Source organism: Pempheris klunzingeri, chromosome 20, assembly GCF_042242105.1.
Source record: "Pempheris klunzingeri isolate RE-2024b chromosome 20, fPemKlu1.hap1, whole genome shotgun sequence".
Lineage (NCBI taxonomy): Eukaryota > Metazoa > Chordata > Actinopteri > Acropomatiformes > Pempheridae > Pempheris > Pempheris klunzingeri.
Genome location: NC_092031.1, coordinates 11614062 through 11637290, shown reverse-complemented (window position 1 = coordinate 11637290; position 23229 = coordinate 11614062). Strand labels below are relative to the sequence as shown.

Here is a 23229-nt window from a genome sequence, read left to right as displayed (position 1 = left end):
TTTTCATCACTCAAACCAGCTCAGATGTGATTTTTTTTAAATGTAAAATTGGTTGTCAAATGAAAACTACATGAGAATCTGGAGGTACAAAAATGGTATGAAACTTTTTTCTTTGCTGAATCTGTTTTTTTTTTCTCCATCTGTTCTACACCTGCTGACTGTTGTTTCACGTCCTTTGTAGGCTCAGTTCAGATGTTTATCCTTCTAATAATCACATTTAATTGTTTAAACTGGCTTACCTGAGCCCATTTGATGTCAAACTGTTTGTATATTAATAAAGGTTATTTTCTATGACTGTTCTATGACTTTTTTAGGGACGTATACACTTGAAATTACTTAAGTGTTTCTACTTCTTATTACGAACACGTTTTCTCATCTTATTTTCTCTTTTTTCTCACATTTCACAGGTGATCCTTTTATTCATTCACCCATTACACAGTAAGGCAAGTTGTGTTCTCCTTTATTTCATTCTTTGGAATTGTTTTTGGCAAATTGCATAGAGCAACAGTGACAGAATAATGCAAAATATCTGACATTAAACATATGACAGCTTAGTCTGTTACACAAACATACACTTACTAGCAGTCGGCATACATACATAAATGCAAATTGCAGTGGCACTTATACTTTTTGCAATATAAAGCAAATATATTAAAGGGGATTTCCTTGCACAACAGTACAAGTCCTTCACTGAAACAATACATTTGCTCTAAATATACTGTTTCTTTTCGACCTTTTGGCAAAAGAATTAAATTTTCAATATTCAATTTGAATCAATACAGTATGTAAAAGATTTACATACATGACAAATCATTTTGGCGCCATTTTGTATCTGTCTAACCAATGCTAGAGTTATTTTTGACACTGCCAGTCAAAATGCAGTCCACTTTTTGGTAAAATAGGGTTGGATGACTCTCTTTTTATTCTCCAAACTCTAATGTTTTTAAAACCAAGAAAGAGACCAGCTCCACCCTCATTCCCACAGTAAAAAAAACACAAATTCAGAAGTCAGAGTCAAACAGCATCTTCACTTGGTGACCCAGAGGAAGGGGGGGGCAGAGCCCTGCTGTGTCCTCAACCAAAGAGTTTGATGAAGCAGGGGTGGCAGTAGGGCTTGTTCTCCTGCTCCTTGAAGCAGCCTTTGCTCAGCGGCTTCAGGCAGAAGTGACACACGAGGTGGTGGGGGTGGAATTTGGCCCCCATGGCGGTGACGCAACGGCCCAGTATCGGCTGCTGGCAGGCCTGACACATGCTGCCACGGGACTGGTGGTAGTGGGCCTCACACAACGGCTTACCCTCGTGTTCGAAGAAGCTCCCGTTGACGAAGGGGCTGTAGCACTCCTGAGGAAGAGACGCAGAGAGATTCGGTCAGAGAACCCTGACTCATGCAACTGTAATTAGAAACCTGTCATGTGAAATTAAAACTTTCTCATGACATCATCCAACTTGTTTTTAGCTTTTTGGGTTTTTTTTTAAAAACATTTTTACATGGTAGTTTTACTAAGAGAAAACGCCCAGCTCACACAGTTACACACATGTACACATCACGACCACAGTGTGATCTGTTGGTCACTGAGCAGCTTCACTGGAGGAGCTGTGAGGTAAATCAGATTGTTGGTCTCAGAAATGCCCCATGACCCATTTGCAGGAACTCATATCAACGTCAAATCAAACTTGCCACATAACTTCGCCCACCTAAAAAAATCTGAGAGGCCACCAACCAAAATCTGTTTATTTTTTTATAAGTATTAAAAAAAATATACAAAATCTCACATGTTATGTATTCATTTACAAAACTGTTCAAACATTTTTCTAAATTTAATTTCCCTATTTTCCCTTTTGACTTAACAAGCACCTTTTATAGCTTTCATTCTGTTTTTAAACCTGAAGTTAGGCAATTTTTTAAATATTTATAGGTCATATATACATTTTTTACTTTATTGCATTTATACCTTTCATTGCTGTCACAGCTTATTGCCTTATACTCTTATAGATCTATCTATATATCTATATAGATCTTTATGTGTCTTTTATTTTAGTTTTATGTTTTTCCTTATCTTATACATATCTTTCCTGTAATGGAGCTCCCAGCCCAAGAATTTCATATGAGTGGACTTGTGGGAAATAATCATCTTGAATGAGAAACATTGAAGTCCAGGGCCCAGCATGTAATTGTGGTGGAGTAGATGAAATCCTTTTCATTATTAATGACAGTCAGACCTCTTCTAAAATTCATTCAGCCTTAAACAACCCCAGCATGTGTGTATGTGAGTAAACTCCTCTTCATGTAATTGCCATGAATGTTACAGAGGACTTGATCTCATTCTCCTTAAAGGCACCTGTGGCCATGGCCGTCTGCCCATCACATGACCTTAAACGGTGTCATGACCCTAGGTTTCATTTAAAGGTTCCCTGTGGAGTGTTTTAGCTCTAGTAGCTCCATGGAGCTGTTTTTTATGAGTCAGTCCCCGTTTTGTTTTGGTTTTAGTTTCACATTATTCAACAGATCAACAGCTGGCGGGAACACGCTAAGAAACGCAGCAATGGGCCATCAACGTCAGAGAAGACGTGCTGCTGGCAAACACAGATGTCAACAACACGGGTTTCGAAATGTTAAAAAGATGAGTTCGCACTTTTTTAATGAGGAAGAAATTCATTCAACACATTTGTAAGATTTATAGGATACACACTGAAAGCAAATATAACATCTGTTTAAGTTCTCTGACCTACCTGACTCTTCCTCAGATTAAATCTGCAGCTGTAACACCCCAGGCATCAAACTCTTGGCCATTTATTTACCAGTGGGTAAACAAAAAAGGTGTGTAGCACCTTGCAACTGTTTTCCAAATGCAGCATCATCATCGTCACGCCCCTCAAACCCGCAGAGGACACACTCACCCTGCAAACGAAGCACTGCGGGTGCCAGAGAGAGTTGAGAGCTGAGATGTAGTTTTCCAGAATGGGCTGGCTGCAGCCTTGACAGCGGGAAGCAAACAGAGTCAAGAAGCACTGCTGGCAGTACTGCTGGCCCTCACGGTCATGGAAACCTGCAGAAAAAAACAGTCACGGATTTACAAACTTCAAGAGTTTCTTTGATTAATGTGAAATCCGGAGAAAAGACACTGTCTGAACCTTTTCCATTTGATTCTGGTCTGTGGAGCATTAAACTTCGATCTGTTTATAATTGTGTTTTATTGTGTATTATTGGTTTACTGATGTGAATTTTTAAAGGCTGACAGTATTTTTTCTTTGGTCCCAAAGCTGCTTTAAATGTGTCCAATTCCATGACAAAGTTTCAGTGTTTCCCCTGAACTCTTGGCAGGGTGAGAGGGCCTTTACAACAGAGCATCAACTCTACTAACTCTAAAACTGTACAAAATCAATGTTTTAGGGGGTTTGGCAGCTGTCTACAGCGTGGTTATAGAGCCCCCCAGGGGTCAAACAGTGAATGGAAATCTGTTACAAACTCTGGGACAGATTATAACCTTAAAATGAATAATTGATATACTAAAAAAACACTTGCTAAAAAAATTTGCTTGATTAAATGAATTTTCAGTTGAATAAGTATGTGCGTTTGATAGTGCATGACCCTGCTGAAATTCACTGTTAACAGCTGTGTGTTGGACCCAGACAGGATACTGTGTGTGCCGCCCATTACCTTCCTCTCCAAATGCCCGGCTGCACTTAACGCAGCAGAAACACTCTGGGTGCCAGTTCTTATCCAGAGCTGTGACCATTTTCTGAACAACAAGAGGAACAAAAAGTTATAAATGGCTTCAGGTGGGTTCGAGCTATTCACACCAGAATAAGCGGCATGACACATCCAACCCTCTTACATTTAAAATGGGCTTGTTGCATTGTGCACAGTGAGGGGAGAAGAGGGTGAAGTAGTCCGACTCGCAGTACGGCCGTCCATCCTTCTCAAAGAAGTTGCGACTGCCTAACTCTGTCTCGCACTCAGTGCACACAAAGTGTTCTGGGTGCCACACCTTTCCGAGAGCCGTTACCACCTGCACGAGGAAACAGTGGGATTAATGAACAGTATCTTCTTTGTTACTGCGGTTAGTCCATACTGACTTATGCTGATGACTCACCTGTCCTACGACTGGCTTTTGACAAGCTGAGCAGTTTCCCTTGGAGGATGTTTGAACTCCTTGTCTGCTCAGGTCTGACTGAAGCAGCCCCAGCATGCTGTCCAATGAGCCGCCAGATGAGGGCTGTGGCGGGGGGGCGGGCTGCTGTGGTGCCGTCACCACTGGACTGACAGGTGCAGCTGGCTGGGAGAGAGAGAAATAAAAATGATGACAGGGGCATCTGTCTTGGGGATTTTAATTCTCTAAGAGTTTATCCAAGACAGTTGGTCTGCAATTACTTGCCCAAATGTAGAGCGCTTGGAAAAAAAGGAAAGAGGAAAAAAGAAAGACAGGTGGTATAGAAAAAGACACTGCTTTTTGACATTGGTCTGTCTGTGAGTGTTTACTGAAAGGAAAAATGTTACCTGATAATAACATTCAAACATTTATTCAAAATAGAGTGATATATTATGTGCTATCTGTCTAAATCCCTGTGGATAAATGTCCAAATGCAAGTAATATCAACTGATAATGTCAGTCAGTCCATCAGAAAAGCAACAGCTTATTCAGAATCAACATCGTTCAAAATTCAGTTCCTCCACTAATAGTCGCCCTTTGTCATACACACACCACAACATTTAGAAACCAGGCTGACTTGTATGAGCTCACTGGTGCCTGTTGTCTGGAAGTTGTCTGACACATTTCTGGAAAGAGTAGGAAATCCCCATTCATAGACAAATCTTAGACATATTCTAAAAGAGTACTAAAAGTCTGCAGCCATGCCAGATGCTCTGTCAGGCTGTACGTAGATACATACAGCGATGCTGTGAGTTTAACTTCAGCATGCTAACATGCTCACAATGACACTGAAGTGCAGCTGAGGAGAATGTCATTTGTTCTCTGGTATTTGGTCATAAATCATCATTATAGTCAGTCATAAAGTAATAAAGTCAATAAAGTGCTGAACACTCAAACTCCTGGTTAAACTAATGCTCTGTGGGGGTGTCCTCTGGGACCATGAATGTTAAAAAAAAAAGACAATCCATCTTATAGATGTTTAAATATTTCCATCTGGACCAAAGTGGTGGTCCGAAGTGCCACATCTGGAGCCACAGCGCCAGCATGGTTGAGAAACAGGTACGAATCAACATTTTGGAAAGTTTTGAACATCACAACGTGGTGATAGCAGAGAGGGTCCAATGGAGAAATGTTCCTCATAAACTGTGTTCCCATAACGTCATACTCGCGCTTGTTTATAACCCACAGCTGGGCTGCACACTACAACCAAACAAACTCTAACTGACTGAACCACTTCCTTTGCTCACATGCCACTGACTTGCTGAACTGGAGAATGACTGGATTATATACCCCCAAAGTGTAGCTCTATAAGTCTGACGTCACACTGTCAGGAGCTATTTTTGAAGCTGGAAAACATCACCACCAATACTAAATTCCATCCTCAGGCCCTATCTGGTCATACAAAGAAGCATACAAGGAGGCATGTGCTGTCACAGTGAATGGTGAAGTCATCATGAAATCAAGCGACTCAGTGTGAGCCCTGATAAAGCCTGGAACAGTTGGGATTTAATGGTTTGACACTAACAAAATAACAGCTCTGGCCTCTCCATGTCATTTCCATGCTGTTGTGTGGACTCTTACTGTGCTCTGGACTCTGAAGTCCGACAGAGAAGCCATCAGTTTGTCCAACTCCAGTGTGGCTGATGTTGCTGACGGCTTCGGAGAGCTGGGACACAAAAGATAATTCTTGTTTTAATAACCCCATAAAAAACACACACTTTCATTTGATCTTATCTAAAATACTGCAGAGAAGATAAACGCACACTAAGCGCCAATGATTGTATTATTTACATCATGATCAGCACCTCATCTTTAAAGTGTATTCAAAGAAGTGAGACCAGGCCAGCAAAATTAAACTATTTCAACAAGCCACCAGTCTCTGAGAGGTGATAGCTGCACAAAACAGACCTTCACGAAAGCAGTTCAGTAGGTGGACACTAAAACTGACCTGGAATAAGTGTCTGAAAATGTTGGTTTTGGTACAGCAGCTTCCCTCTGACTAGGCTGCTTACTTTAACATACCTCATAATGCATTATGGATTGTGTTTTATTTTGTAATGATACACTAGTTTTCATGGAAATGTTAAAATCTAAAAAAATTGTAGCACTTGGAGAAAAATGATGACTAAATCGATGATGTACCTGGAAGAGGAGGTTGTGACCTTATCCTTGATTTTGTCCCGCTCATCTTTCTTAGAAGATGGGAATTGGGCCAAGATCTCATCTGAGGACAAAAACAAGGTCATATATAAGAGAAGGTTCACCTCATAGTCAAACACCATATAAACACACACACACACACACACACCTACACACTAACCTGTGATGTTGAACTGGGTGGCGTTCAGCTCCTGTAGCAGATGGTCCAGTTCGCTCAGACCTCCTCCCAACACCGAGGAGGAGGAGAAGGCTGGAGGAGGATCCGTCGCACGGGGAGAGCGCGGTTTACACACCGTGCTGTAAGAAAGGCAACACACAAAAATGAGCACAGACCAGGAAACTGTCAGTAATGTGGTCGGCTTTGTCGCGGTCATTCCGTCATGAATCATAGGTGACTTTGTCCATTAAGAAATGAGTCATGTAGCAACAGAATATTCTCATTTATGATGCAAACACTCACTGACAAGAAAATGACAAAGTAGAAAAAAAGTTATTTATATATTTATAAGTCCTACTTTTGCTTTGGGGAGATAGTTATCCATGCAAAATCTAATGTAAAACCTCAAGAATCAATTTATATTCACAGAAGTGTACAGCCTGATAATCACACTACTTCATTTCACCACTCGTTTTCCAAATAATACATTAACATTATCATATATATTCTGAACAAATGTGGGTTTTGGGTGGAACCAGGCTAAAAAATGTTTTCTGCACAGATGACACTTTATATTAAAATGAGGCAGGGTGTTACCTGTATAGTTTGTCTGGGTTGGAGTTCTGGGTAGATTTCATTGCAGCAGAAACAGTCTGAGAGACAAAACGGATTCACAGTAAATAAGCCTTAAAGTCAATTTGTTGCAAAAGCAGCACAAATTCACAAAGAATATTTGTAAGAAAAGTCCAGACTGTTTTGATTCATTCAGATCGGAAGCTGCAAAGAGAAAGTTGGTACGACTCCATCCGATTGTCTACCTGTTGTGGGGTGTAGGCGGGTGGCGGCGGCCGGGTTTGGGTGGTGTCCACGCTTGGTCCATCAGCATTCTGTGGAGGGTCAGAGGTAAGCAGGACAGGACAACGAGCTAGAGGAGAGCCGGTGCTCTCCAGATCAGCGAGGAGGGCATCTGGTGGGTAGAGAGAGAAAAGAAACTGAATGAGAGAGAGAGAGAGAGAGATGATGTAGCACATGACAGCATGAATGTGATGGAGGTTTGGTTAGATTTACTATTAAAAACACTTAAGTACCCCATAATGTATCTCTGTATCTTTATGAATGTCCCTGATGGTGTTATCAGTTTGTTTATGAAGCATTAAAGGGAAACAGAAGGAGAAATGAGTCAAGAAATGTTTTAAAACCATGCAGTGCAGACGGGAACAAAACAACAACAACACATGGATGGTAGACAGAACGTATCAAGTTAAGTAAAGGATGGACAAGTGCCGACAGACGGGATTATACACGTGCAAACACATGCACAGGCAGTTACGTACCAAACACAACAATACGAGGACTGAGAGGGTAGTTAGGTGGTTCAGACACTCCTAAGGAGAGACAGAGAGGCTGTGTGACCGATACAGCAGCAGCAAATCAGCCCACACAACATGGAGGACAATGAGCATCCTCGGACACTAATCAGTCAGAGAACAGGACAGTCAGGACGGCCACAAACCAGAGATAATCCATCGACACGGTGAAGTTATTGGAGCACACAAACATTTCTGCATATCGAAGACACAGCAGCATGGAGAGGAAGCAGAGGAGGAAGAGTGCTTGGTGACTGATATCTAACCCCCCCCCTCCAAGGTTGCTCAAGGGTTAGGCTGTATGACATCATTTAGTGCTGATAAGTCCATGTACGGGCGACCGAAAGCTGGAGTTTGTGAAACGAGGGCTGAACATGAGTAATTACAAACTCTGAGACGAAGAGGTGAAGCTGCTGTCACACACTGACTTAACCTGTCGCACTGCCGATGCCACACACACACACACACACACACATTATGTGTTAATCCACTGGTTCCTAACCTCTTTCGGCTTCATGTCCCCCCACAGATGAGCTGAAGTCCCCCATCAGTGGCAACGCCCTGCTACAAATGTGTTAGTCAAACTGATCTTAAACCGGATAGCATTTAATACCGTTAAAGGGCCAATCCACAGATTTAGGATTGCAATTCCTAAAAGTTGTGGATCTTGTGAGAGGCACAATAACAAAAAAGGATGGTCTGTTGGTCGCTCGAAACTCTGGATCCTACAATTCCCATAATGCAGCTCAATAGCCACATTCACATCATATGATGAATGTAGGGGTGCCAAAGATTCCCATGTTAACAACAGGAGGGCGTTCATGTCATTAAGATGTTTGTGTGATTACAGAGGTGGTCGTGTGAAGAGTAATTTCTTTCATACAAGACAAACAGATCTTGGAGTTACTTCACTAAGTTGTAAACATTTAATTGCCACTTCTATTAAACGAGTTTTCACACACCCAACTTCATCTCGTAGCATTATGACCGAGGTTGATGGGAGTGACGTCATGTGCGATCAGCTTATCACAGATGGCAGTTTATTGGGTATTAATATGCAATAAATATAGAAACCCTGACACGCCACAATCTGCCAAATCAGATCTCAAACCAGTGCCTCAACAGACAGGACAATAGAGACAGAGTCTGCAGTGATGAGGTCTGCAGCGTTTTAAAAAGCGCTGTCCCTTGTTAAAAAGCTTTAATCAGGACCATGTGCTCCAGACCTCATCCCTCCAGATAAACCAGTTAACTCTGCTTTGGTTTAGGAGTTTTGGTTACGTGGAGCAGTACAGGGAAGGTCTCACCGCGAGGTCTATTCAGCAGCTGCTTCTTGTCCATGTCGGCTCACAAGCTGAGCCACAGCGTCCATTCTTGAGGCAGCAGTTCAAGAGGTTCATTTGCATACATTTATTCTACGTGACACAGCCTCTAAATGGACCCTGAGGTGAGATTATTCTCTGATTTCACGATTTCTGAGGTTTAGAACGAACCCCAGATTCATTCATGGATGTTTGAAAAACATTTAAACAACTCAATTAAACCTTTTTCCCGCTCTGGTAAACTACTTTAAACATCTGTACTCATCAACAGTGACATGATAAACCTAAAAATAACTGGTCTACCCTGACTTAGGTCATCCCTGTAGTCACTTCTGCCCAAAATGATTCACACTTCTGGTACGACCATGTGGTGAGAATATTGTGCGTACACTACTTGCCCTCCTCCTCCCTGCTGTGAGTCTCCGTCTGTTGCACACACACACACACACACACACACACACACACACACACACACTCACACACACACACACACACTCTTACAGACTGAACTGCTCATATAAGGAGCTGAACGTCTCTCAATGGGAATTGTGACCATATTTAGAGCTGCTTGTCGACTTGTTTGTCTTGGCCAAAGGCCTCTCTAACAAGTGGTCTCTCTCACCGAAAAGCCTCTCCAGATCCAATACATAAACTTACAAGATTGTTGGACAACAGCAGCATAAATCGAGTGTCCCGAACATGGCCACCGCCTGACTAACACTCACCCAGTAACTCGGCCTCTCATCTGTGTGCAATCCAATCCAGATGTGCCCAGATGTGCTTGGCTACATCTACCCATTTCTTCCAGTATTGTTTGAAAAGCATGAATCCCCCAATTCTGAAGTGGACTTTAAGAGAAAAAAAAAGTTTCTGAGGAAGCAAATGGGCAGCTGAGGCAAAAGGGCCGTTCTATTTTCACTGAACTCTGCGGCTTTTTGAAATAGCAGCATGGCCCTGGGCTATTTCAGGGCCTTTCCTACACGGTTATTCCCTAACGCAAAGCTCCTCATCATGTCAAGAAACCTTCCTTCAGCATCTTCATCGGCAGACACGGTCAGAACCAGTCGGGCTAAGCTGATGCTGCTCACAGCCTCCCCTCATGTCTTCAAAATGGACTACAGGAGGCGTCTCTGCATCTCTGACTCGTTAATACTGACTGATGGGAAAGCCCGCTGTGGATCCCTCAAAATCTAATTTACAAAAGAATTTACTGAATTTGCAGGGCATGCATGAAACACTCAATGGCGGGCTGGCAGGCACAGAGCAATGTAGCACCAGTTTTTGCATTACCTGTATGAGTGTGTGAGCATTTGTGGCCTGTTTGCTTGGAAACATAAACACAACTCTGCAGGATCATAAGATGTTATAAGAGAAAAAAAAAAACCTTGTACATAGAAGTTGTAAAACAGATACATTTGAGGCTTTTCTCTGCCTTTAAATGTTAAAAAAAAAAACCCCACTAAAATACCCTTTTCTGTTACACCTAAAGAAATGTTATGTTCTAGACAAGGAAAGCAAAATTTCACTCCACTATGACAGCCAGAATAAACAGAGAGCTTATTTCCTCTGTTTGGGCGCACCACCCCTTCCCAAAGATCCACTCAAGATATCTGAACATGTACTTAGAAACGTAGATCAGCACCAGCACTTACCCAGATCCTCCATGATGTGGCTTCAGCCGAGCGTCTTCCTCTCTGTGGGACACAACACGGACGCGGCCAGCATTAATAACTAGTGATGGACGCGTGTGAAAGCCCGCAACACAAGACAGCCTCGGCGCTTTTGTCTGCGTCGGTCCTGAATAACTTCTCGGGCACCGTTATCCGCCAAGGGAGGAGGAGGAAGAGGAGGAGGAGGAGGAGGAGGAAGAGGAGGAGGAGGGCGTCCCGTTTCTTTTTCCTACACGACTCTCTTCCTGTGTAATGCCTACCAGGACTTCAGACTGGAGAAGGCGTAGTTAAATAAATGTGGTTACAAACCCCGCATTCCCCGGACACAGGACGTCATCCTGGACATTCCTAGTCCATATTTGGGAGAGAAAATTAAGGATTTAGTGGCGCTGCGAGCAGCGAGCTGCGCAAACTGCAGCCCGGCTGCTGCGGCGCTCGTGTCTTTGCAAATCGGTGACAGGAAATATCGGAAAATGCATTTACTGGTGTGTCCTTCACAGAATATACAAGCTAAGGATCAACAGTGACGGGCGACGCCCCTTTTTAATAAGGAGCTTGTAAAGAGAGCATTTGGATGTGATGAGCAAAGTCAGCCAAGGAAACCATGATATCCACTTTTTCTTTTTTTTTTTTAAATACATGCCCCATCCTTTAACAGCATTATGGATTTTTGCTGCCTAAAACCAAGAAATGATCTCTTTTTGAAGAGGTTTTCTAAAACAAATCTCTTGATTATCATCATCATACTGAATTCATTCAGCTTGTCTATTCAGCTTTCCCATTGAACCATATTCACATTACAGAGAGTAATTTTAATCATTTTAAACACGATTGTTCCCCCAAAAAACTATTTTCTAAGACCTTTTTCTGCCGGCAGGATTAAAGGGTAGGTTCACATTTTTTTCCAAGTATACTTTCAGACAATCCTCACACTCCCATTCATAATGAAAAGTTAATGGAGGCAAAGAGATCTCTTCCTAAAGTCACTTCATGTTAGTGTTTGATGAACTTGAGAGTTAATTTTACACATAATAAGGACTGTGGAATTTGTTACCTATCCCTTTCATTAAAGTCTCTTTATGACCACAGGAATATATTTATGTGTGTATATTCGTTTATGATGGCTTTAATATGTGATACCTAACCTGTCTGAGCCCTCGTTTTAATTTTCAAGTAAGTACAGCACAATACAGATGGCGATTTAATTAAAATATAATAAAGCTGCCATCTGTGCTGTGTTGCACTGCAGAGATCCAGAAACCGACTTGTACTGATATACTGGATTACCGCCTAGCTCAGATAGTTTGAGGTGGTCAGTCAAAACACAGCTTTATTCAGGAAAATTCTCCATGTAAGCACAATATAAACTCATAAATGTGTTAGAGCTGCATTTTGCCACAGGGCCTCCACATTACATAATAATGAAGGACTGAGTTAATGATTACTTTGATATTAGAAGGTGGTGTAAAGTAATCTAATTACCAAACACCAACTAATACAGTGAACCTGAGACTTTTGGGGTCTCAAGAGGTCTGGGAAAGATGAGTAAGACTATTGATTTGTTGTACACACTGATCTGGGCAAAAGATAGCTGAAGACAATGGTACAAAATCCATAAAAAATGGTATCTGCCTTTACCTGGGAAAGGAGCAGGTATAAACTATACAATTAATGGCTGCATTTCATGAGGCTGCTTCTGTTTCATGGTCCCTGTACCGTGCATGCTGTCACCCATCATTGGGACACTTGAATAGACTGGTTTTAGCTACAGCCCTGCCCCACTTCTTTATCACTGACCCCTTAATCTGCTTAATTCACTTCAAAATCGACACAAACCAGAAAACAGCCAGCAGTGTAAAAAACAAAACAGGAAAAACTTTTAATTAAGCAAGCTCACAGTTACAGGCTATGTTTGTGTGATCAGGGGAAGGTGCCACATTGATGTTGGTGACGTGGTGACGTTTGCATTTTTAAAACTTAAGTTGTAACACCAGAAATCTCTCCTTTCCACTCCCGTGTAGGCTGCACTGTATGTCACACACACAATGTTCTTTGACCAAATAAATCCCTCTGTTGTCGAAGAGGTACCAGCGTTTGGCCTCAGTGCATGAAACACACAACAAAGAACTGACAAGTAAAACATACATACTGGAAAAAAAAAAAAAGACAACAAAACACTTAACATAATTATTATAAAGACTTGAAATCAAATCAGAAATATACAACAAAACTGAGAGAATCAGGTCAAGGAAACTTATCAGTTTAACGTTTATCTAATTCTGTGAAAATAAAGCCTTTATTTGAACTTGTTCATGCAGTTTCCTTAACTATGCATGTTACTTCTAGCACTGTGACAAACAACTACGCCTTCACCTTTTTCAAAATATTAATCATAGTAATTAGAATCTCTCCCACTCACACACACACACACACACACACACACACACACACACACACACACACACGATCATACTTCAAAACCAACTTCTTCACTCAAAAAGTTTGAGCTAGTTGTTGCTTAAGAGCAAAGTCAAAGAGAAGAAAAGCATGTGATGTGGAAATCATAGAGTTTTAAAAAAAAATGATTTGTGAAGCAAACTGGGGGACGGTGGGATGATAGCATGATGGTAACATGGATAGGTTCGGTTACCTATGACGTCCCCATCCATCAACTGAAATTATATTACATATCCTCCACTGCAGTTAATCCACACACACCCACTTCCATCCTTCTCTCCACTGCTCGTTTCCTCTCCCCGTCATCACTGCACAGCCTGTTCGTTAGCGGTGCTACCAGAGTCCTGCGGCTTCATCACATCGGGGAGTTCTGGGGGGCTGGAGAAGGCCTCGATGTGCAGCTGTTCGAACATCTCATCTGGAGGCCAGAGGACACGGGGAAACATTAGCTCCGGCGCAACAGCAGGGTTGCATCAGTCATGTCACAAAGTTGCTGCAGAGAGCTCCGACTGCGGCAAATCTTTCTGGGATTATACTCAAAAGCTCGAAAGTAAGATCTACTTTGGTTAATGTACTCACACAAAGAGGCAAAAGGAAGTTTATTTTAGGAGTCATTTAAGTCACCACTGTAAGTCATGGTGAAATTAGTCAATTAGTGTTGTGAGCATGCTCACATGAGCAGTTTAAATACGACTTTTATTCAGACTGGAATCTGTTTGATCATAGTGAGTCTGGAAAGCAATAAATCCACATGGGATATTGGTCTCATGCTAAAATCAAATTTAAATAAGGATGTATTCACCTTATTTGTCACTTGTGCATTGTAAACTCATGTACAATGTCAAGAAAAATTACAGTACAGCAGAAGTAGCCACAGCTTCAGGCCACACTCAATATTTTGCAGCAATGTTTAAAAGTCACACAGGACAGACAGCAACAGATTTCTCTAGTTTCTGCAACGTATTTTAAGTAAAAAGCACAACGACAATTTAAGTAAAGTGAAAAAAGCGCTAGTATCACTATCTTAGTTTCAACCAAAGCTGAACTCGAGCATGCTTATGGAGACAGTTAAAGAGCATTCTGAAAAATGTAGGAAAATCAGACAGACAAAAATTATACCTCCTAGCTGGCACTGAACGCCACATATTGGTCTTTAACAATGCAGGAGAATGGATGAGTTACAGCTGTCGTAAATACAGATTGACTGACACAAAGCACAAATGGTTTCCATCAATCATGCAAATGATAGCTTCCATTCAACTAAACAAGTAAATCCAAAACAAGAGTTATAGATAATTTAGTTCCCAGAAACACAGAAAAATGCAGGAAAGATCCAGAAAGAGAGGAAGTACTTGTTGTCTAGAAAGGTGGTTTTTAAACTTTTGTATCAAATCATGGGTTGTTTTTTTTTTTCCCCAAATACTGGTATTGACATTTTTACCATGTAAAAGTATTAGTTTCCAACAATGTTTCAACCTGCTTGGGAGCAAGGTTTTGCCTAAACAAAAAGTAAATTATAGGCTACTAGGTGTTTAGTTATTTGGTAATAAAAACATTTTACAACATTTACATTAGCTCTTAAAAAAAAAATCACCTTATGATATAATTGAATAGAACATGTAAAGGACAAAATTCCACGGCACATCAGGCTTTCTCCCACAACACAATTTGAGAACCATTGGTTTGGAAAATCACCTTAAAATTAGGGGAAAAAACCAAAATATCCCTTATTCTTAGCAGCTCACAAATGATATACACTGAACATACCATTTATGCGGAAGGCCAGACCAACTGTAGCTGGGGCTTGAGGTCTGGCAGTCTGGTTGGTGAATCCACAGTCACCAAGAGTTTTGCTGTCCTCTAGCAACTGGTCATCCTGTGGGGGAAAAAATGTTACTGAACCCTCTAATGGCCTCACAGTTTATGGATTTACTTCAATGGACATCAAGGCAGTGATCACAGACATTTCCAGAGAATATTTTAGGTCACGCTAAGGAAACGTGGCCACATGCCACCATTGTCACTTTGAAGTGTGTTTAACTTAGAGTTGTGATGCAGTCAGTGATGTGACTGGACGTAATGAGGTGAAACTGGCACACTTGAACCTGCACTTACTTTATAGAGCCTCTGGTCTTCAGGTGTTCTCTTTAGTATTCCTTCAACAATGCGCTTCAGCTCATAGACAGTGGTGGACTCCTTGGCATCTGTGAAGATTGTGGTCTTGTGACGCCGGATCATTAAGAACACATCCTGGGGGAAAATGGGCATAAAATTGATTTGCTGTTTTATCCTGAAGATTAGAGCTTTGCTTTCAAACATGTTACTCTTGGGATAGACAAGGATCATACAGGGTAGTTCATTCTGTGGCTTAGATTATTAATAACTTTATATCTTTATTTGAGAAAACATCACCGTAGGCCTTTTAAGTCGTTCATAGGTGACATCTGGTTTATATCACCTTAATAAAACATGTGTTAGCTGAGTCTTTAAAGGGAAAATAGAGTCTGTAGTTCGCTGATATACCAGTGTGTCACAGAAGTAAATGATACAGAAGAATTAAAACTGCTGACAATTCATTGATTCATAATTTAAGTTACAACATTCAGTGAGGCAGGCGAAGATCTGAGCTAACGCGAAATTGACGTTAGCCAACACGGAAACAGCGTTGACATTAAGGCCTGTGAGTTAAATTAGCAGACATTAAAAGGTCCGACAGTGACCGTTCAGCTGATCTCACTAACCTTAGCCTCACTGGGTTAACTGGCAGACATTACATCACTGCCAAGGTTAGCCAGGCTAGGTTACCTCGCTAGCTGCAGCTCTCGTTGAAGCTAACCAGAAGCTAACATAGCGTTAGCTGGCTAGCAAACACAAACCGAAATGAACATTTCTGAAACCGACAGTATAGTCTGTAAATACAGCGTTAATAGTTTTCAACAAGGGGGTGGACATTAATTCGGCGCTCGTGTCAAGGCACCAAAGTCACAAAAACGATCGAAAATAACAACAAAGTTACCATTTCAGGCGGTCAGCTAGCTAGCCAGTTGTGCCAGCCCTGTGTTGTACAGCAGAACCCAGACTGCACTGCTTGCGGATATTACGCAGTTCAGACGAGCAGTCCGTATTCTCGGAGAACGGGTGCGCAAAACTGCGTATGATTTTCAGAATTTGGCGCGAGGTGGTGATATGCTTGAGGGGTGTACCTGCAGTTTGATTTGGACTCAGAAAGTATCGGAGCTCCGCTGTTTGGAGGACCGTCCTCAACACTGGATTATGGTCTGTGTGGTAACATTACTTATTTACACTTTAGCTGACACTGAACTGTCAGTTACAGGACGTTATTTGACCGGGAGTTAGCTAGCTAGCTGTGTTATGTTGCTGAATTAAACAACGTTTGTCAGCAATAGTTTTGTGGAGGTGACATTTATCAGTTATGGCAAAGACTGAATAATGTTAACCTGCTGCTTGGAATAATGTTAATATTACTCGTAGCTAATTCAGCAAAGTAGCTGAACTGAGTGTTACAGCTGAAGCCTGACGATGTCAAACTTGTTTACCGGGTTGACCAAACTAGCTTGGATGTTTTCAGCAGGTCTTGTTCTACCAGCTAGCTTTATGTGTTGATTAGCTGACCATGAAAAGATCCAGAGGGGTGTACTGATACTGATATCAGATAATTGAGAACCTGTTCAGCAGGATGTTCAGGATGGCAAAACAAGCTGTGACCAAGCTGGTCTGCAAAACAGAACATTTCACCTTTTTATGGCTAATTTTATTTATGCCAGTCACGCAGATATTTGTAGTGTCAGGACAAATTGTCACATCAAATTTAATAGCACATGTGTCAGAATTTGAATTTTTCGGGAATATATAACAGAGTGGTTATAATATTCCTGAATTGTTTTAGATCAGTAAGGTTGTGTGCATCAGTAGAAAAGGGTACATTAAATTGGGCATGAACTGGGCAAAAATGGCATTTCTGCATTCATACTAACTGTCTGGCTTCTTTTGAATATTGCAGCTGAGTATCTTGGAAGAAAGGAACTGAAAAAGTCTCCTCACAATGTCAGTGGCAGTGGAAACCACCGTGTCCAGGGTGACTCTCCCTCTTCCGACCCACTTCTCCCATGCAGAGCAGTCCTTCTCCCTCAAAAAGCGTCGTCTCCCTTTTTCCTCATTGTCAACGTCCAACTCATCCCACTCCTCCCCTTCCCGACTCACACATTCTCTGCCCCCGCTGCCACCATCCAAGGGATGTCCCCCTCTGAGCAGGGTGTTCCCCCAGCATCAGTCCCCCTGGACACCCCTGTCTTGTTCCCTTAGTAAGTCTCCCCCTCCAAATTCTGTGTATGATCCCAGCAAACAGCAGTCCTATTTCAATCAGTGCTTCACTAATCTGGGCCTGCTGGGAAGAGGATCCTTTGGAGAGGTCTACAAGGTGAGCAAGACAAACATTTGTGTGTATGTTTATGAAAGAATGTGTTTAATTATAAGACACTTCAAACAAAACTATATAAGGGTAAGAAAGACAGTCTCTGATATGAAGAACGGGAATTTAAATTTGAAAACTTAAAACAAGTGAATGGGCGGTGCCAATTAGCTCTTACACTTCATTTTCTTCTGTTTTTGTTAAAGATATTCCTGGACATTTTTTGTTTTGTCTTGGGGAAGCATCACAATACAAATTTGAATATCTCTCTAAGCTCATATTCTCTCTATAACCAAGATTATCCCCACATAAAAGACAAGGCCTCAGCATTTTCTGTATCTTTCAAGGTGCAAAACAACAAGGATGGCTGCCAGTATGCAGTCAAGCGGTCTGCTCATCGCTTCAGGGGAAACAGTGAGAGGAACCGGAGCGTGAGGGAGGCCAGGAACCACGAGCGTCTGTGTCCTCACCCTCACATCCTGAATTTTGTGGCAGCCTGGGAGGAGTGTGGCCGACTGTACATTCAGACAGAGCTGTGTAGCACCAGCTTGCTGATCCACGCTGAGAACCAGCCACCTGGCCCAGGTCTGTATGAAAGAGACAACAAAATCTATTCAGATGTTGTAGTAGCTATTATATTTTGCTACATACTGACTTGGTTTTCATTTGAAACTTTTCAACCCAGATGAGCCTGCAGCATGGGCCTACTTATGCGACCTCCTCTCAGCACTGCAACACTTGCACTCTCATGGTTTTGTGCATCTAGACATCAAGCCCGCCAATGTCCTTATTACTGACTCTGGCTGCCTCAAGCTGGGTGACTTCGGACTGCTGTTTGAGCTCAAACAGAAGAGCCAAGAGCCAGTAGAGGAGAAACTGAAAGAGGATGTCCAGGAGGGAGATCCCAGATACATGGCCCCAGAGTTGCTCCGTGGGGAGTATGGACCTGCTGCAGATGTTTTCAGGTCCAAATATCATAAGCGGCAAAATAAGTTATTCTAAAATCTGTAACTGATCGATCAGATTTAAATTAATGCCTATATGTTGTTGAACCCTTTTCATTTAGTTTGGGCGTTTCTATTCTGGAGCTTGCCTGTAATATTGAGGTTCCAAATGGTGGAGAGGGCTGGCAACAGCTCAGACAAGGCTGCCTCCCCTCAGAGTTTACCAGCAGTAAGATCCACTATCTTTCAAGTCCCATTTATAAAAAAATATATATATATATATATATAAATTACTTTGCGTGTGTTTGACTATTTCTGTCTGTATTTGCAGGCCTGTCGGCTGAACTCCAGGCAGTACTGCGGATGATGTTGGCCCCAGAACCATCTGAAAGGCCGACAGTCTCTGAGCTCCTTGCCCTCCCTTCGGTTTGGAAACGTAGGTGGAAAAGACGCATCTATCTCATGGTGGTCGAGGCCTCGCTGACACTGGCCTCCCTTTGTCAGGTAATGTGTCTAATAAACTTCTTCAGCATCACATTTCAAGTTCGGTTTATTTAGATGTATTAAACTTAAAAGTGTACATTTTCTCAACATTGGAGGTTCCATTTTTAGATTTTTCTGGTCTTTTTCTTGTAGTTGGTGGTGTGCTTCGGGTGTAGACTCCTGTCCTCCCTTCACGTGTCCTTTCGTCCTCACTGGACCAAGCCGGTGCCCTGCACTCCTCCCAAGGACAGCTGGGACAGGGACTTAACCCTACCCCTCAGTGCCTTGCATGCTGATTCAGGGAGCCCAGAGGATGATGCAGTGTTTCTGTTGGATCCCACAGAGCTCTCCCCCACCTTCTCACACAGGTAGAGGACCATTGTGTCAATAGGGTGATGCTCTTGTTGCCTATGCTCTTTAGTCTGAATGCATAAAAGAATCTCTCTCACTTTGGATGACTTGGGTATAAAAAAAATTAACTAATTCATAACTCAATTTTGTATTATGTTTTACTTGTATGAATATCCAGCAACAGAGAATTTGCTGGTGTTACTGCCTTATCTTGTCTTATTTCTGTTATTTCTGTCAAATTCCCTGCTTAACATTTACATCCCCCCCCCCCATTCCACAGGATCAAATCCAGACTGTCTGTGGATAGCACATCCACTCCTCTCCCAGGAACACCGACACACAATCATCGCAGTCCTGCCCACACACCCACTCACTCAAACCTGGGTGATTGGTTCTCCTGTAATTTAGCTCAGACTCCCTCCAGCATCCACTCAAATGGTTCCTGCCACCCACTGACACCCAGCGCGAGCCCCACACACACAGAGCTTCATGCAGATGCCGTGAATGAAAACTCCACGGACAGCCGGCACCCCTCATCCAGCAGGTGCTCGCAGCGACGCGATCGCAACTGTGTCCGAACAGAGGAGGCTTTACCCCGACCCAACTTTGAACCAAAGAACCTGCTCAGTCTGTTTGAGGAAACAACTCTAGAGGGACAGCCATGAGCACAAGGCTGCCAGTTTACATTCAGGAACAATTTCTACTTTAAACTGCCGCATTACAAGAACTTGATATATGAATGTACCCAGTCCGCTGCTTAGTTTGTATGAACTACATTTTGTAACAGTCATACATGTATTTGAAAAAAAATAATAATTTAGGGTAAAGAGTATCTAAATATGTAATCAGACAGTAAAGCACTTTTTATGTTGCAGGCTAAATGCAATCTGTTGGTGAAATGACAAGTCATGGTGTGTTGTTAAATAAGTTATCATTAGCTTGGTGTACTCTTGAGCTGTTTACCCCAGGAGTCACAAAAGACAATAAAAGGAGGAGGGAAACCGAATGTAAACTTGTGGAATATGTTTTTTAGCATAAGGAACTTTTTAAAATATAAAAACGTGTGAGTGGTGCACACGAGTCAGGTCAGCAATGAGACTGTAAGGGATGTAAATCAGAAACGTGCCATAAGAACTGACTGAGTAAGTAAATGTAGAGTGTTTGAAAGAGATGAGCTGCCTGTAAGACTCTTGTGTGTTTTCACCAGCAGATGGCAGCAGCGCACCTCACGCAGGATGCCAGCAGCCTCAGAGACCCAGGAAAGGGATGATGTGGGTGGTGATTGTTTTATACAGTCTATGGAGGGGATGTGAGGCGCACACAGTCGCAGTCTGTGGGGATATTTATTAGCAACGCCGTTTTTTTTTTTACTCCTTTTGCTTACTGGAAAGCTGTAACGATAGATGCCAATTGAACTGCACCGTGAACTGCACCGTGTCCTGAGATGGGAATTTGTAACCTTAGACCGAAAATCTGCACAAGTGTGAAGATTGTAAACAATGAGTGTTTCCATCTGGATCACTATTAGATAATCTGGGATTGATCAAAGAGCGCGACAATATTCAACGGGATCACATTAGGTTCAAGGTATGCTGCTTTTCCTTTAGTTAAATACTGTAATATAATAATATCTGCTATAAGCCCGTCTGTTTTAGCTCATGTAATAGTGAGATGGTCTTTTTAGTATTGTATGTTAATCTGTATTTATGCAGTGATATCTGTGGGGCATAACATCTTAATAAATTGTAATTTAATAGTATGTTATAGATCTGTTAGGCCAATCACAAGTCATCATATTGGTAGAAAGTATTGCTATGGCAAAGATCTATATAAAAAAAATAATAAAAAAAACACAGATCAACTCCTTTTTTCCCTTTTTAAAAAAATATTAATCTATAAAGATGGCCAAAATTGAGCGTCTGAACACCCGGGTGGAAAAGCTGCTGTCTAAAGCTGTGCAGGAGGTTCTGGAGGTGGTGAGAGAGACTGTGTCAGAATACCAGCAGAAAACTAGCAGAACACAGAGAGAGAACCAGAGTCTGAGGAGGAGGCTGCTGGAGCTCCAGGATAAACTGAAACTGGAAAGCAATGGTAAGACAACACGAAATTCTTGTACATGAACGGTTTGGAAGTGGTTCATTAACAATATTTGTCTCTTTTTGTGCAGGAATGATGCCACAGATGTCCCCTGCAGCCCGGCAGGCTGAGAGAGGCGACCTGGAAGAGGACACTGCACTCATCCCCTCTGATAAGGACGTTGCAGTAATCTGTCCCACATATTCGTTTGAAAACCTTGACTGTGAAGCATCCATCACATCATTAGCCACCCCGTGTGCCTCCCCCAGAGCTTCAACAGTACCACAATTAGGTGGTGATAACTTGAACGATACAAAGTGTCTTAAAACGGAGCCTGATAACAGACTGTCAGCACCAAGGTCAAACCTCTTAGACCCACTCACTGCCGCTACAATCCCTGAAACTGATCACAAAATGAAAGTAGAGCCAACATCAAATGAAGACGGTGATAATCCCACTTCCTCACACAGACTGAACCTGGAGCCTCCTCAAGCCAATTTAAGACTCTTCTGTGAGTCAGGGGTCGTCTTCAGTATGGACCAGAACGGCCTAGAAGAGCCGCCATCTCGGAGATACAACCACAGCGCGGCAGCACAAAAACAACACAGCACCCAAACGAGCACTAAAGCGGGAGGCTCGGGCTCAAGAGCGCCACAGAGAGACGTCAGAAAACACTACTGCTGCTCGCTCTGCGGTCGCACCTTCAGGCACGCAGGCGACTACAAGAAACACAACAGGGTTCATACAGGGGAGAAGCCGTACTGCTGCTCGGTGTGCGGGAAGAGGTTCAGTCAGTCGAGCTACCTCACCGTGCACCTGCGCTACCACACGGGAGAGAAGCCGTTCGGATGCAGTCACTGTGGCAAAAGTTTTAGTCACTCAAGTAACATGAAGAAACATGAACAAACCCATCTGTGAATCAGCTGCACACCACTGTGTGACGTGCCAAAACAGGGAGCTTAATGTGGAGTTATGTTCACTTTCAAGAATCAAGCACAGTCTAATAATTTTGACTGTTGTTTGACATGTTTAGAGATTTGTTCACTGTGTGGCTGGTTGCAGAGGTGCGGACATTCCATATTAATTTCCAAATCGATTAAATGTATTTGGTACTTCCTAATAGTACAGTGTTGTGGCTTAATCCTGCCTGTAGAAAACTCACACCAGCATGGACGGTGTAAAAATTAAAACAAATAAGTGATCCCTCTTTAACAAGGCTGGGAAAGTATAAAAAAATACCTCCCCTATAAACAGTACAGGTCCATCTCGGATATAATAGAACAGAAGTCTTCTGTGCTGGAAATCCAGAAGTTCAAAGACAATATCAAAACAGAAACATCACTATAGAAGTAGCTGTAGAATATGCTGTTATCCAGTAAGTTAACTACACCATAGAATAATATTGGACACTGCTGGATTGCCGTAGTAATTCAGAAATGTTGAAATGCTGCTACTGTGTTCAGCCTGTATGTTAGAGTTATAGTGTTTAAACAGTCAACTGCACACTTGGCTTTGTGAGGTCAGGTGAAAAACACCTCATTACATTACTACTCAGAGGGGATGACAAAACATGCTTCCCAACACCGAACCTTCCTTTCCCTCCCAACCGGATGTAACTTGTCTGAGCTTGATGTTGGGTTTAGGGGCCTGCCTAGTGCCTAC

General features: G+C 42.2%; 3 protein-coding genes across 5 annotated transcripts; 1 reads left to right on the top strand and 2 right to left on the bottom strand.

Moving 5' to 3' along the window:
- Positions 1-444: 444 nt before the first annotated feature.
- On the bottom strand, positions 445-11149 carry LOC139219551 (transforming growth factor beta-1-induced transcript 1 protein-like). 3 transcript variants are annotated; one of them, XM_070851456.1, is made up of 12 exons: positions 10810-11149; positions 7803-7853; positions 7287-7435; positions 7066-7121; positions 6472-6608; positions 6294-6375; positions 5733-5817; positions 4095-4277; positions 3837-4010; positions 3659-3740; positions 2899-3047; positions 445-1341 (listed from the first exon to the last, which is right to left on the bottom strand). In XM_070851456.1, exons 1-12 carry the CDS (start codon positions 10820-10822, stop codon positions 1075-1077), a joined length of 1428 nt encoding a protein of 475 aa, XP_070707557.1. In that variant the 5' UTR covers positions 10823-11149; the 3' UTR covers positions 445-1074. The 3 variants fall into 3 exon arrangements, with proteins under 3 accessions (XP_070707557.1, XP_070707555.1, XP_070707558.1); XM_070851454.1 differs by lacking the exon at positions 10810-11149 and adding an exon at positions 7982-8054; XM_070851457.1 differs by lacking the exon at positions 7803-7853 and having other exon boundaries at positions 10810-11147.
- A 1533-nt stretch (positions 11150-12682) lies between these two features.
- Positions 12683-16379, bottom strand: LOC139219563 (elongin-B-like). Its single transcript, XM_070851472.1, has 4 exons — positions 16301-16379; positions 15400-15534; positions 15052-15160; positions 12683-13702 (listed from the first exon to the last, which is right to left on the bottom strand). Exons 1-4 carry the CDS (start codon positions 16301-16303, stop codon positions 13590-13592), a joined length of 360 nt encoding a protein of 119 aa, XP_070707573.1. The 5' UTR covers positions 16304-16379; the 3' UTR covers positions 12683-13589.
- An 88-nt stretch (positions 16380-16467) lies between these two features.
- Positions 16468-20599, top strand: pkmyt1 (protein kinase, membrane associated tyrosine/threonine 1). The gene is made up of 8 exons (XM_070851450.1): positions 16468-16560; positions 17306-17722; positions 18061-18298; positions 18399-18678; positions 18780-18886; positions 18989-19161; positions 19294-19508; positions 19772-20599. Exons 2-8 carry the CDS (start codon positions 17348-17350, stop codon positions 20154-20156), a joined length of 1773 nt encoding a protein of 590 aa, XP_070707551.1. The 5' UTR covers positions 16468-16560; positions 17306-17347; the 3' UTR covers positions 20157-20599.
- The last annotated feature ends 2630 nt before the right edge of the window (positions 20600-23229 follow it).